Here is a 12680-nt window from a genome sequence, read left to right as displayed (position 1 = left end):
AGCTGGGCATGGTGGCATGTGCCTGTAATCCCAGCTAATGTTTTGTATTTTTAGTAGAGACGGGGTTTCACCATGTTGACCAGGATGGTCTCGATCTCTTGACCTCGTGATCCACCCGCCTCGGCCTCCCAAAGTGCTGGGATTACAGGCTTGAGCCACCGTGCCTGGCTTGCTCTTTCTTTCTTTCTTTTCTTTCTTTCTTACTTTCTTTCTTTCTTTCTTTCTCTCTCTCTTTCTTTCTTTTCTTTCTTTCTTTCTCTTTCTTTTCTTTTTTCTTTCTCTCTTTCTTTCTTTTTCTCCTTCTCTCCTTCCTTCCTTCCTTCTTTCCATCCTTCTTTCTTCCCTTCTTTCTTTTCTCTCCCTCTCTCTCTCTCTCCTCTCTCTCCTCTCTCTCTCTCGTGTGTGTGTGTGTGTGTAGAGACAGAGTCTCCCTATGTTGCCCAGGCTGGACTTGAACTCCTGGGCTCAAGTGATCCACCCACCTTTGCCTCCCAAAGTGCTGGGATTACAGGTGTGAGTCACTGCACTGGCCAGCTTTTTTTTGTTTGTTTGTTTGTTTGTTTTTGTTTTTTGCACTGGCCAGTTTTAATGTTTTTGAGAAATTGATTCATTAAAAAAAAGAAGAAGACTAGAGCTACCATAAACTCAGCACCTACCATGTGCTTAGAATTGTGTGTGTATATAATTTTAACAACATTGAGCTATCTTTATTTTAAAGATAAATTTATTTGTCAAAGTCTACCTAATTGGTTTTATTTGTTTGCAAGGTCCATTCTCTGCACATACTCAACTGCCTCCATAATTATTTGAAGATGGTAATTTAAAAACATAAAGTGAAAGAAACATCACAAAGCAGAGAATAGAGAACAAAACCTTAATAACCTCTAGTTAGTATATTCTGAGTTATTTGGGGAGCTATTATTTTCAAAACAAACAAACAAAAACTTGTAATGTAAAAGGAAATCAAAAAAGAATGAACACTTGGAAATAAATATATAACTGTCAGGAGTGGAAGAATTCATATTAGGTTCAAAAGATAAAGTCAAAGAAATGACTTCCAGGAGAGAAAAACAGCAGAAAATTTAATACAGCAGAGCAATCCAAGAGAGTCAGTATTTGACTAATAGAGTTCCAAGAAGAGAGGAGAGAGGGAAACAAAAATGGGAAATTTACTGAAGTAAATTTCCCAGTCCTGAAAATTTGAGTTTCCAAATTAACCCTACCCCCATCTCCAGTGCAGGATACAAAGACTCGTACCTAAGCACATCACTGTAAAAATTGAGAACACAGGCTATAAAAAGATCCTTTCTAGGAAAATGAAAATATTATTTACAAAGATTCAAAATGTCATTAGACTTCTCAACAATAGAACTGGATGACAGATGACTATGGAGCAATGTGTTTTCACAATTCTGTGGAGAAATTGTAAATCTATAATTCCATACTCAGGCAAATTATCCATTAAATTAGAGAATAGAATAAAAATATTTTTAGATATTCAAGAACACACAAAATGTACCTCCCAAGCACACTTTCTTATGAATGTACTTGGAGATATGCAAACATTAGCCAGGCATGGTGGCAGGTGCCTATAATCCCAGCTACTTGGGAGGCTGAGGCATGAGAATCACGTGAACCTGGGAGGTGGAGTTTGCGGTAAGCTGAGGTCGTGCCACTCCACTCCAGCTTGGGCAACAGAGCGAGACTCCATCTCAAAAGAAAAAAAAAAGGCATATATTAGTCAATGTATGAGAATAGGCTATGCCAAAAAAAAAAAAAAATGTGAGCTCCGCTAGATATATACACATTGAACACCTACAATGCACAAGGCACTGTGTTAGTTCTGCTGGGTATAATCCCACTTACAAACAAATTGGAAATGGAAAGGTTACTTAACTAAGATAAACTAGTAAACGTTAGAACTACAATTTCAATGCAGGCTTTGAAGTTCCAGATTCCATGTACTTAACCATTATGCTACACTGACATTCTACACTCTGCTCTGCCTACCTGCCTGAAGTGATCTCCAACCTGGGCCCCTGACCTTCAGCTCCTTGGAGGCCTTCAAGAAAAATGAATTTCTTATTCCTTCCTTAGAACATGTTCTTGAGTTAGTGATTTATTGAGGCAATGCTCTCAGAAGAAAACTTGTATGTAAAAAGCTAAACAAAAAAGTGATTTTAGCTAAAGGGTAGTCTCAAGCCTGACCCCATGGGGAGCTCTGAAACAGGACTGATGCCATAAGATTGAGGCAAGAGGTCTAATTTATTACATGTCAGTATCAGCCAGTCATTGGCTGTGGGCTACCCCTGAGGAAGGACATGAACTCTTAGGCATTGTCAACAAGGGCTACCCCTGAGGAAGGACATGAACTCTTAGGCATTGTCAACAAGGAGGCCCCCATGGACTGGAGGCTATGCTCTGGAGAAGAGTGCACCTGTGAATTCTTCCCAGGGAACACTCAGCAGCTGCGGATGGCTGAATCTCCCTGGTAAGGGAAATCTATACGTATCAACAGTTCTTAACTTTAGAAATACAACATTTTAACCTCAGTCTTCTAATGCATTTGCTTGCTGTATGTTTGGTTGTTAGCTAGACCAGCTTTCCAGAGCAGTGCCCAGGGCTGGTTCTAATCACATCACCTTCCTTCTTCCTATCACATTATCTGCTCTGGATCTCATTTGTGGATAGGTTATAAAGCCTGTTTCTTTGCTTTGTTTTGTTTTAATGACTGGATACCCAGTAAATAGGTACCACGGTGCCAAACATATGCAACAGCATTCATAGAATAAGGCCTATTTTGTTTTTTTCTTTTCTTGTTGTCACCTTATAAATATGCTGAAAATCCCTTTTTTGAAATTAATAGTTTTATATCACTGTGCATAGGGGTATGCAATAAGTTTATAAGGATACAATTCCAAACACTAACCCCATGCTAGTACTGGAGAGCTGACATTTTCAAACACTGGGGCATCCCAGTACCTCCTAAAATCCTAAATCCATAGGTAATGGACTATTATCTATTATTCCTCAACATGAGATTCACATTTCCCTCATTGTCCCTGTTGCTTAGGCCTAATACCACCAATTTCCTCTTCCCTTTAGTTTTCCCCTAAAACTAAGGGTTTCTGAATCACTTTTTTTTTTTTTTTTTTTTTTGAGACAAAGTCTCACTCTGTCACCCAGGCTGGAGTATAGTGGTGCAACCTCGGTCTCCCAGGCTCAAGTGATTCTCCTGCCTCAGCCTCCTAAGCAGCTGGGATTACAGGCGCACACCACCACGCTGGGCTAATTTTTGTACTTTTAGTAGAGACGGGGTTTCACCACATTGGTCAGTTCGTCAGGCTGGTCTCAAACTCCTGACCTCGTGATCCACCCACCTCGGCCTCCTAAAGTGCTGGGATTATAGGCATAAACCACCATGCCTGGCCCATAATTCTAATAAAGAACAAGCCCAGCTGCTCCTGGAAGTGACATCTCTGGAATGTGAATCACTTTCTGAAAACTAACTGCAGCCCAGTGCGAAAATGTGAAGAGGAGAGAAAGGGCAGCTCTACAGGTAGGATACAGGGAATGGAGGCAGTAACATCAACAAATTTCATGCTAAATCAAAGCATGGCTGAAAATGACAGTAACTCTGTGTCCTGGAGTTCCTTTTGACTCCACCGGCAATGAATCTCTGTCAGATAACATAATTGCATTTCCTGGGAAGGAGAAGGCTTGAAAAGCACCAACTGAGTCTGCTCTGCCTGGTATACTGAGCACTTGAGGGAGATGAGGAAGTGAGTTCTTGTCAAGAGCCTGACAAGGACACAACACGTGAGACATTACCTTGGATACAGCCACAACCAGAGCTGCCTCTACTGTGTGTGGCTCTGGGCTAAACTTTTTGGGGGGAAGGATGAGGAAGAGGACACTATCTATATAAACAGTTTGATTTTTAAATATATTACAGAATTTATGAGCCCAAGTGAAGTATCACGATTTGTCAATGAAGTTTTAGAATAAGGAGAAAAGAAGAGATACTAAATATTTCTTTATTGTCCAATTAATGTATATGCAGATTCTTTAGGATTTCCAGTTATCTCTTCCTGTTAGATCTGGGGATCATTTTTGCATGCTTTTTACTGTCAAATGTACCATTCTTGAATAATGTCATGTCTCCAACCACAAGAAAAAAGGTATTGCACTGCTATAGCTCTTCAGAATCTGTTTAAACTGAAACAATTTGTATCTTCTTGCCTCTGCAGCTTTCTAATGCCATTTAATGCTGGTTACAATGTTACTCATGACAGGGAATCATTCACTGTGTTTCCTAAATACCAACTTCCAATGACTCCCTCAAAGGTTACTTTATTACTTTACATTGCTGACCATGATCACAAATGCAAGTCTTGTCCAGAATATGCAAAAAAATGAGAATGATCATTTTCAGGCCATGTAGAATTTGCAATTTGGAATTTTGTAGCATAAACATAAAACATAACTTCTATTCATGTCTTGTCTTAAGCTCTTCAAGCCATAAGTATTGCATTCCTAGAATGTGACCTCTTTCACAACTAACCACATTCCCACCTTCCACACATTGCCACCAGCAAGGGTCCTGTGGGCAGAGTGAAAAAGGCATCCCGTTCATACAAGGAGGAATTATCCTTCACCTTGCACAGATTAAGACCAACCCAAGAGAACATGTTATCACTCACCAGTTGGAGGCAAGAGAAAACATTGATAGGAAATGCCCCATTGGGGCTGGGAGCGGTGGCTCGTGCCTGTAATCTCAGCACTTTGGGAGGCCAAGACGGGTGGATCGCTTGAGGCTAGGAGTTCAAGGCCAGCCTGGCCAACTTGGCGAAACCCCATCTCTACTAAAAATACAAAAATTAGCTGGGCACAGTGGCACATGCCTGTAATCCCAGCTACTCAGGAGGCCAACGCAGGAGAATTGCTTGAACCTGGGAGGCAGAGGTTGCAGTGAGCTGAGATGGTGCCACTGCACTCCAGCCTGGGTGACAGAGCAAGACTCCATCTAAAAAAAAAAAAGTACCCCACTGGCACTGAGGAGCAAGAGTCTCAGAATCCTTACAGAAGACAGGAGTGGTCGCTGCACACCTCCACATGGTATGTATCTTGCGAAAGGGATGGAGTAACTGCTTGGATGCCAGCAGTGGGAGTTCACAGGGTAAGAAACACGTACTGCTACTACTGCCACCCCTGGGTGCTGTGAATCAGAATTAGTACAGCCGTAAGAGCATGGCCAGCAAAAGTCTCCACACATGCAGCTCAACCCTCAAGATCAGTAGTAAGTGGTAACTGGTGGCCCAGAGTCCTGGATTCATCCTGCATCCAGGATATATTTGAATCATCCAAAATCAGGTGTCAGCACCTTTCTGGTGGTCCTCTCTGGTGATCTCAAAAAACAAATCAAAACAAAAAAAAACCACACCAGCCAGAGGGAGAAATTCACTTCCCAAGCCACCCTCCTGGAACCAGGGCCTGGCGTTAGGGCCCCAGATGGACCCTCTTAGATGCAAGTCTAAGACCTCTTTGTTTTTGTTTTTTTGAGACACAGCCTCACTCTGTCACCCAGGCTGGAATGCAGTGGTGCAATCTCCACTTACTGCAACCTCCACCTCCTAGGTTCAAGCAATTCCTCTGCCTCAGCCTCCCAAGTAGTTGGGATTACAGGTACCTGCCATCACACCTAGCTATTTCCTTTTTTTTTTTTTTTTTGTATTTTTGGTAGAGGCAAGGTTGTTGGCCAGCCTGGTCTTGAACTCCTGACCTCAGGTGATCCACCTGCCTCAGTCTCCCAAAGTGCTGGGATTAGGCATGAGCCACCATGCCTAACCAAGTCTCAGAACTCTTTTGTAGCACCTAGTTCACCCCACACATGGCAGTGCTCCAAAGGGGAGAAATGGGACCCAGGCCCACACTGGTCCTAGTCTAAGCTCAGAGCACTCCATCCACATAGCACTGCTGACCTCAGCCAGTCCCAGATACTTTAGTGGGGGAATATCCTATGTGGAAGGCACTCCAAAGTGTAGGGGAGCCCTGAGGGCAGTGACCCTGCTTACTCAGGTCTAAGGACTCTACTGGCCCTAGAATATAAATTTTGTGGCCATCCAAGGAATGAAAATTTAAAAGCCCTGTAAGATCCCACATATCCACATATTGCCAACACCCCTGAAACTCAAACCCGTGCTGATGGTATCGCACTTTGTGTTACAGTGCTGCCTCCAGTAGGACTCCATCAAGATACCATGTGCTCTCTGTGGCAGTGAGCCATGCAACACACCAAATGCAGCTGCCATCAACTGAACCCCATCATGGGCCATTTAATCTTATCTAGTCCTCACAAAAACCCTGTAAAGTAGCTACTGTCATTTCTCATTTTACTGACAAGAAACCTCAGACTCTGAGAGCTGAGGGCAATTCCCATAGCCACAATTGCTTTTTTTGAGAGGCAGAGCTGAGATATTCTCACGTTTATCCCAAGAATTGATTCTTTCTCCTACAGCACACCACATCAGATTAGTTAATTATCTGAGCAGTTCAACATCTTTGTTAACAGTTTTGAAACATTAATTCATAGAAAAACTAGTATGGGAGGTATAGTAATGTAGGCCCCAAGATCCCTGGAGCCCATCTGATGTCTCGGCTCTGACTCAGACTAATTAAACCAATATTGCTAGAAGAGGGCCCTAGACTTTTTCTTTAATTAAAAAAATTTTAAACTCCCCAAGGTAATGTTTTGTTGTTGTTGTTTGCTTGATTGGTTGTTTGTTTGTTTATTTTGAGACAGAGTCTTGCTCTGTCACCCAGGCTGGAGTACAATGGCTTGATCTTGGCTCACTGCAACCTCTGCCTCCCAGGTTCAAGTGATTTTCCTGCCTCAGCCTCCCGAGTAGCTGGGACTGCAGACTTGCACCACCATGCTGGACTAATTTTTGTATTTTTAGTAGAGACGGGGTTTCACCACATTGGCCAGGCTGTCTTGAACTGACTATAGGTGATCCATCCACCTCGGCCTCCCAAGGTGTTGGGACTATAGGCATGAGCCACCATGCCCAGCCAGCAATGTTAATAAGCAGCCAAAGTTGAGAACAACTTAACAAAAATTTTTGGTTAAGACAAGGTCTCGCTCTGTTACCCAGGCTGGAGTGCAGTGGTGCAATCATAGCTCGCTGCATCCTCAATCTCTGGGGCTCAAGCAATCCTTCCACCTCTGCCTCCCAAATAGCTGGGATCACAGGCATTTGCCCCCATGCCTGGCTAATTTTTATATTTTTTTGTAGAAATGAGGTCTCCCTATGTTTCCCAGGCTGGTCCTGTACTCCTGGGCTCAAGTGATCCTCTCACCTCAGCCTCCCAAACTGATAGGATTACAGGCATAAGCCACCACACCTCGCCAAAAACTTGTACAGAGTGTTCTGAAGACAACATGTGAGGGTCTTGCAAACAGTAGAGGAGACATCCCTTGGCCAATAAGTAGATAGTCATTGATTAATAAATGTGTCATTGAAGAATATAGAAAAAAACTTATAGTACAGATCCTTCCACAAAGATGCTTGTGACCTAACTAGTATCATATAGGGTATACTCAAATTAATAAGGGCTAATTAAGTTGTATATATAGATCCCACAATTTCTTACTTGAAACTTTTGGGGCCAATGCATTTTGGCCAACTTTTCAGATTTTAAAAAGCAATATTGTACGTTAACGTGTGTATGCTTATTTCATATATTACTAACACACTCCTAGAAGGGTCCACTCATAACTAAACACTGTGATATTTCCACAGTGAAATATGTAATGGTCACATAGCATAAATAAGGAAGATAAATAGCCTCACATTGTCATTCTGGTTAGGTGTCATATCTAAATGAGTTTTGGAGTCACTGAAAAAAAAACGTTCAGTTTTCAAAGATTTAGGGATTTGGGTGCTATAGATAAAGGACTGGGGATCTGTCATATGGGCTCAACATAGATCCTGGAAGTGTAGAGAGGAAGCTACATTGGAATTGGAAGAATTGGTGAAAGTCTTGTGAATGAGGCACAATTTGAGCTGCAGTGAGTTAATTTTCTGTCCCTGGGAGGTGAGGTCCCCACAATGCCTTGTCACCCTGTTATCAGCCATGGAAGCTACATTTTCCTGCTTAAGCCACTAGGGGCCTGTAGAGTATTTTGTAAATTGCTTTCCTGAGATAGTCTACAGGGCCAGATTAAAAAAAAAAAAAAAAAAAAAAAAAAAAAGTGACCACTTTGACCACACCCACAATAGAGAAGTGCAGTTGTACAAAGCCCAAGAGTCTTGTGATTACTATAAAGGCTCAGGGTGGGTAGCAGGGAAGAACGTGGATAAAGGATGCACTAAACACTTCCAGTCCACATCCAAAGACAATCGCAGAACAGGGAACAAATTGATGGCCAGGACTACAGCAGCTCTTCACTTTTTTTTTTTTTTTCCCCCAGGGTAAGGGATAGGAAAGGAGAGATGGAGAGCTTAGAGAAACTAGGCATCATCAGTCTATTCTGCCATATCTAATCCTAGGAACAAAATGCAAGTTGGGTGACCCACAGGGCAAAGAAGAATTAATCTGCATAATACCTAAGATCGGAGAACAACATGAGAAAGAGAAAGTAAAAAAGGAAGAGGAAGAGAAGGGGAAGAGAAAAATGATGATGAGTTGCTTCATTGTCCAACTGGTGACTGGAGCTTCTTGTCATTACAGGTTATAATAATGTGCTTTTTAATAACAGAAGTTAGGTAGTTGCAGTTAGGAGTGACCTGATCTGGTTTGGACAACTCGCAGAATGTCAAATCAAAAGGTCGGGAGCTTTTGTGACATTTTCCCCCCTTGAGCCCACAGGCAATGACAGGACTGTTACAGACAGCTTTGACTGTGTCTGGATCCTCATGGATGAATGCATGCTGAGTTATGCAACTCTGATTGTGCTTCTTTATCTTGTGTGCCATCATGTCATTGCATTCTCTATCTGTCTGGTCAACCCTAAGATAGTCTTTGTTGTTCTGAAAGAGAGACTCAGCTCTGAGCAACTCTTTTTCTCCAACCTCGTCTTCATTGAGGATGGGGTCTTCTGGCCAGCCAGGTTGCACCACTTCTTTGTTGCTAAGCACCAGGGTTTCTGTGGTTTGGGTGCCCTCTCCTGCCTCAGTGGCCTCAGCTTTGTCCTGTGAGTCACTGGACCAAAATTCATTGAGCGGCTGATCGCTCTCCTCCAAGACTGCTGCAGCCATATGAAGCCCCAGCCCCAGGCCCAACCCCAGGCCCAGCAGCAGCAGCAGCAACATGAAAAAGATCTGCACCAGATTCAACTTCATTTTGCCTGGAGAGGAAGCAGGAAATGGAAGAACGTGACTTTGAGATCAAAATTGGCCCTAGAAGAGACTGTGGTCTCCCTAAGTCCTACAACATTGTATTTGGGGTTCCCTCTCTCTTCTCCACATTACTCTATCCTCTTCAAGTTGGTGATTTCTCTTTCCTTTCCTATTTCTCTTGTCCCTCCCCACCATACTTCCTGTTGCTGTGTAATAAAATGTGGACATTTCCTCATGTTCCTTCTCTTGAAGAGTAGGAAGGTGACCAGGGGAAGCAGTTCTGAGGTAGTTTACACATGGGAAATCAGTAAGGAAAGTTGACATCAATTGATTCTTTTTTTTTTCTTTTCTTTTGAGACAAGCTCTTGCTTTGTCACCCAGTCTAGAGTACAGTGCACCATCATAGCTCACTGAAGCCTCAACCTCCCGGGGTCAAGTGATTCTCCTGCCTAAGCCTCCCACGTAGCTGGGATCACAGGCACATACTACCACGCCCAGCTTTTTTTTTTTTTTTTTTTTTTTTTTTGAGACAGATCTTGCTAAGTTTCCCAGGCTGGTCTCAAACTCCTGGGGTCAATCAATGATCCCATTTTGGCCAAAGTGTTGGGATTACAGGTGTGAGCCACCATGCCCCTGACATCAACTGATTCTTAAACAGAAATTCGTTCCAAACAACAAGAGAATGATTGAGAAGACAAGCACATACAGTGTCACGCTTTCCGTTAGGGAAATTCTTGTAGAAAGCCTTATTCTCAATATAGGACTACATTTACCACAGAAGACCATCTCTTTATTTTTATCTCAAATTTACTTTTGCTCATTCAAGTATCTATTATTCTTCTTGCTACCCACTTTCCCCACAAAAGATAAAAAGCAATAGAAAAAGTACCACAGTCCACTCACACTCCTAAGCTGAGGCTGGAAGGAAGACATCCAATTTTACATCTTAGACCCCTGCTAAAGTTATACCTTATCAAGCCAGGTTCCTTCTACTACTAAAGATCCCTTAACACCTGGGTAGTCTTACTGATTAGGTTTATACTCTGGGGGAAGAAATAGAATAAGAATAAAACCAAAGAAAATCAAACAATTAACCTGCTGGGGGTTCCCCTACTCATAAAGATCCTAAGGATGCCAGGTGTGGTGGCTTATGCCTGTAATCCCAGCACTTTGAGAGACCAAGGCAGGTGGATCACCTGAGGTTAGGAGTTCGAGACCAGCCTGGGAAACATGGTGAAATCCCATCTCTACTAAAAATACAAAAATTAGCCAGCATGTTGGCACGCACCTGTGGTCCCAGCCATTTGGGAGGCTGAAACACGAGAACTGCTTGAACTTGGGAGAGGGAGAGTGAGCCAAGATGGTGCAACTGCACCCCAACCTGGGTGACAGAGCGAGACTCTGTCTAAATAAATAAATAAATAAAGATCCTAAGCGGAGTTGAGCATGAATCTTTGTCCTGCTAGGCCAGTCTCACCGCCTTATCAAAGAGAGACATTCTCTGCCAGAAAAAAAAAAAAAAAAAAATTGCTATGAAGAACATTATTGAGGCAATTGATAACATTATAGTCTCTGTAGTAGATAAGAGTATTACAGCAGTCCTCCTTATCCACAGGAAATATGTTCTAAGACCCCAGGGAATGCCTAAAGCCCTATATACTCTGTTTTCTTCCTATACATACATACTTACATAAGTTTAATGTATAAGTTTGACACAGTATGATATTAACAACAACTAATAGGACAATTATAACAATATACTGTTCAAAATTTTACAGATAAAAGATTCTTCTTTACTGTAGATCTTAGCAACTGCAACATGTTTTTTTATTCTCCCCTTTCCTTATTAAGTTGAGAAACTTTCACCCTTTCACTTAAAGGAAGCACTTTACAGGTTCTTTTTGACATATCTGAATTGCCAGGACCATCACTCTTGCACTTTGGAGCTATTATTAGGTAAAAATAAGGGCTACTTGAACACAAGCACTGACATACCGAGACAGTGCATCTGATAACAGCTACTGAGTAGCTAATGGGTGGGTGTATCTACAACATGGATACACTGGACAAAGGGATGATTCACATCCCAGGCAGGTCAGAGGGGACAGCGAGAGATTTCATCACATTACTCAGAACAGCATGCAACTTTAAATGATTGTTTATTTCTGGAAATTGCCATTTAATATTTCAGACCACAGTTGATCATGGGTAACTGAAACTTTGGGTAGGGGGAACAACTGTATATATGTGTTTGATATACTGAATGTAAAACTGTACCCTGATTAAGAAAATATCCTTCTCAGAAGATGCACAATGAGCAGAGGAGCACAATGTATACAAAATACTTTCAAATACTTCAGAATGTAGATATATGTATGTGTATATATGAGTGTGTTTACAGAGAGAGAAAGAAAATGATAAAATAATAAACAGGGAGGTTGGGTGAGGTGGCTCACCCCCTGTAATTCCAGTACTTCGGGAAGTCGAGAAGGCGGATGGATCACTTGAGTCCTGGAATTTGAGACTAGCCTGGGCAACATGGTGAAACCCTGTCTTTACAAAACACACAAAAAATTAGCCTGGCATGGTGGGGTGCATCTGTAGTCCCAGCTACTGGGCAGGCTGAGGTGGGAGAATGTTTTGAATCTAGGAGGTTGAGGCTGCAGTGAGCCATGATCTGGCTGCTACACTCCAGCCTGGGCAATTGGAGGGAGAATCTATTTCTAAGTAAACAAATAAATAAGGTAAAATTTTTTTAAATAATGTATCTGGATAAAGAATATTTATGAGTCCCCTGAATTATTATCACAATTTTTCATAAGGTTGAAAATATTTCAAAAAAATTGTTTATTTTAAAAGAGAGAACTTACATGGTGTTCCTTGAGGTACCAACACCTCTGTGACTTACCTACATACCTAAGCAGCTTCAAAGATTCTTGTATCCTCTCGTTTCCCAAGTTCTTCCCTCCCAGGGTTTCCTTCTTTGTGAGCAGTGCCCTGGCTGCTAGTCTGAAGAAAAATGGTTATTTCCTGGGGGTCCACGTGCTCTTAAACACACACTTACTTCCTAAACCCACTCCCCCTTTTGCTTCCTCTGCCTAGCACTGAACAAACACACTCAGCCAATTCTTCTTTCTGCTCCCACAAACACTTTGAAGTGAGGCTATTTGGGCACTGAGATGGATCCAGACACCCAAGACAGGAAATGTCTCCAGCCTGGGAAACTGCAGACTGTCTTGTTTCCCGGAACAATTGTTCCACTCCTGAGTTACACCCACTACCATGTGGTTTATGCAGCCTGACCTTGTGCATGAATTTCAAATCTAGTCCTTTCTTATA

At 42.2% G+C, this 12680-nt stretch overlaps 1 protein-coding gene across 1 annotated transcript; it reads right to left on the bottom strand.

Annotated features, from left to right (window-relative positions):
- Window positions 1-7348: 7348 nt before the first annotated feature.
- Window positions 7349-12341, bottom strand: RNASE10 (ribonuclease A family member 10 (inactive)). Its single transcript, XM_032261305.1, has 2 exons — window positions 12250-12341; window positions 7349-9349 (listed from the first exon to the last, which is right to left on the bottom strand). Exon 2 carries the CDS (start codon window positions 9342-9344, stop codon window positions 8694-8696), a length of 651 nt encoding a protein of 216 aa, XP_032117196.1. The 5' UTR covers window positions 9345-9349; window positions 12250-12341; the 3' UTR covers window positions 7349-8693.
- Between the last annotated feature and the right edge of the window lie 339 nt (window positions 12342-12680).

The sequence above is a fragment of the Sapajus apella genome, unplaced genomic scaffold (genome assembly GCF_009761245.1).
Source record: "Sapajus apella isolate SASKATOON/1434 unplaced genomic scaffold, GSC_monkey_1.0 scaffold122, whole genome shotgun sequence".
NCBI lineage: Eukaryota > Metazoa > Chordata > Mammalia > Primates > Cebidae > Sapajus > Sapajus apella.
Note: the sequence above shows the minus strand (reverse complement) of the source record. Positions and strands in the feature narration are given on the sequence as shown.

Excerpts from the sequence above, each read along its gene's own strand:
- RNASE10 (XM_032261305.1), bottom strand. The coding sequence starts at position 9,344 with ATGAAGTTGAATCTGGTGCAGATCTTTTTCATGTTGCTGCTGCTGCTG.